Source organism: Gekko japonicus, unplaced genomic scaffold (genome assembly GCF_001447785.1).
Source record: "Gekko japonicus isolate JY-2015 unplaced genomic scaffold, Gekko_japonicus_V1.1 scaffold4591, whole genome shotgun sequence".
NCBI classification, from domain to species: domain Eukaryota; kingdom Metazoa; phylum Chordata; class Lepidosauria; order Squamata; family Gekkonidae; genus Gekko; species Gekko japonicus.
In genome coordinates this window covers 34,141-36,192 of record NW_015169317.1, presented here as the reverse complement: position 1 = coordinate 36,192, position 2,052 = coordinate 34,141, and the positions used below count along the sequence as shown (strand labels likewise).

The 2,052-nt window shown below is 50.8% G+C and overlaps 1 protein-coding gene across 1 annotated transcript in view; it reads left to right on the top strand.

The window, feature by feature from the left end:
* PGM2L1 (phosphoglucomutase 2-like 1) overlaps positions 1–2,052 on the top strand; it is a gene marked incomplete at both ends in the record, with an annotated part of 50,184 nt that overhangs the window by 28,546 nt on the left and 19,586 nt on the right. The window contains one exon of the mRNA XM_015416615.1: positions 564–744. Coding sequence (XP_015272101.1) covers positions 564–744 — 181 coding nt within the window. The remainder of the gene's footprint in view (positions 1–563; positions 745–2,052) is intronic.

Here is a 2,052-nt window from a genome sequence, read left to right as displayed (position 1 = left end):
AAGGGAAAGGTTCCAAACTTGCAGGGTAGCTGCTGGAGCCTCTCCCCAAGATACCCTCCAAGTTTCAAGAGCATTGGACCAGGGGTTCCAATTCTACGGGCCCCCAAATAGGTTGCCCCCATTCCCTCCATTGTTCTCTATGATGGGAAAAAGTAACAGTGTTCTTCAAACTTGGTTGGTATCTTGGGGAGAGGCTCCAGCAGCTACCCTGCGAGTTTGGAGCCTCTCCCTCAAACCCCCTCCCCTCCAGCCCCCAGAATATACCCTATGTTTTCTCCATTGACTTCAATGGCCCATAGGATATAATGGGACCGAAATTGACATTGGACTGGCCGAATCTGCTGGTACTGTCAAAATTGACATGTGGGAGTCTTTCTGCCAGCCGAAATTGTTTCTGCCCACTATCTGAGCCAGTAAGCTTTGACGCTCAAAAGCTTATCTTCTAAAGTCTCGTTGATCTCTAAGCTGCTGCTGTGTTCAAATCTAGCTCTTCTGTGTCTTGGAGCTAACTGCTCATTCCTTTGTATTGCCTGACGCTTTCCCCTTTCTTCTCACTTCCGCAGCGGCCGCTGGAAAGTCTTCACCGGCAATGAACTGGCCGCTCTGTTTGGGTGGTGGATGTTTACTTGCTGGCAGGAGAACCGCTCCAAGGGCAGCGACGTCAAGAATGTTTACATGCTGGCAACCACGGTCTCCTCTAAAATCCTGAAGGCCATCGCGCTCAAAGAAGGATTTCAATTTGAAGTAAGGAGATTAGACGGCGTTTTCCTTGTTAGAAACAACAACAACAAAAAGCAAAACAAAAAAAGTGAAACTAGTTAAGTGTGCGGACTCTAATCTGGGAGAGCCGGGTTTGATTCCCCACTCCTCCACTTGCAGCTGCTGGATGACCTTGGGCAAGCCATAGTTCTGCCAGAGCTGTTCTTGAAAATGAGCAGGTTCTGTTAGAGCTCTCTCAGCCCCACCTACCGGGGTGTCTGTTGTGGGGAGGGGAAGGGAAAGGAGGTTGTAAGCCGCTCTGAGACTTCTTCGGGTACTGAAGGGCGGGGTATAAATCCAATCTCTTCTTCTTCTTCACTTGCAGCTGCTGGTGTGACCTTGGGTCAGTCACAAGTTCTCTCAGAGTTGTTCTCTCAAGGGCACTTAGCCCCACCTCCCTCACAGGGTGTCTGTTGCGGGGAGGGGAAGGGAAAGGAGGTTGTAAGCCCTGCTGGAACTCCTTTGGGTAGTGAAGGGCGGGCTATAAATCCAATCTCTTCTTCTTGTTGTTGTTTCTTGTGTGCACACTGGTAGTATCTTCTGTCTTGCTTAGAGTCTAGATCAGGGTTCCCCAAGCTTCTTGAGCCTGCGGGCACCTTTGGAGTTCTGGCATGGGGTGCAGCTATAAAACGGCTGCCTCAGGAGGCAAAGCCAACCAAAAAATGTCAGGGAATGAGGTTATGTATCACTCTAAGAGATGCAGCCGGGTCGCCGGGTCGGTCCGAAGCAGCAGAACAAAGTTTGAGTCCAGTGGCGCCTTGAAGACCAACAACGTTTGATACTGGGTATTGTCAGCTAGGCTGCCGTATGGTTTATAGGCCCAGAGTTCGCCTGCCTGACCTGTGTCCAAGTTGGTGCCGCATCCCTTCCCTCTTGCTTCTCTCCTCGTCATCGCTGACCTTGTATTCCTGCCTGTGTAGCCCGCCCTGTGTAGTGTCTCCACTTTAATTACCCGCGAGACTAGTTTTGTTTCTCAGCCTCGACCATCGGTCATTCTTTCCCGCCCGCGGGAAACGGGCCGATTGGCTCACAGGTGGTGGTGGTGGGAACCTGTTGAATCCTCTGTATTGCTTGGTCTATATTCGTCATTCCCAGGGGTCATTTTGTAGAAAAAGAGGTGCAGGAGCTCATTAGCATAACTCATTAGCATAACTTATTTGCATATGCCACACCCCCTGACATCACAGGAAGTGTGTCAGAAGGCAACACCCACCTCTCAGGCTCCACTGGACTGTTTTGGATTGCTAGCTATTGCAGGGGGGGGGGATGTGCAGATCTGCCCTCACAGAGGAG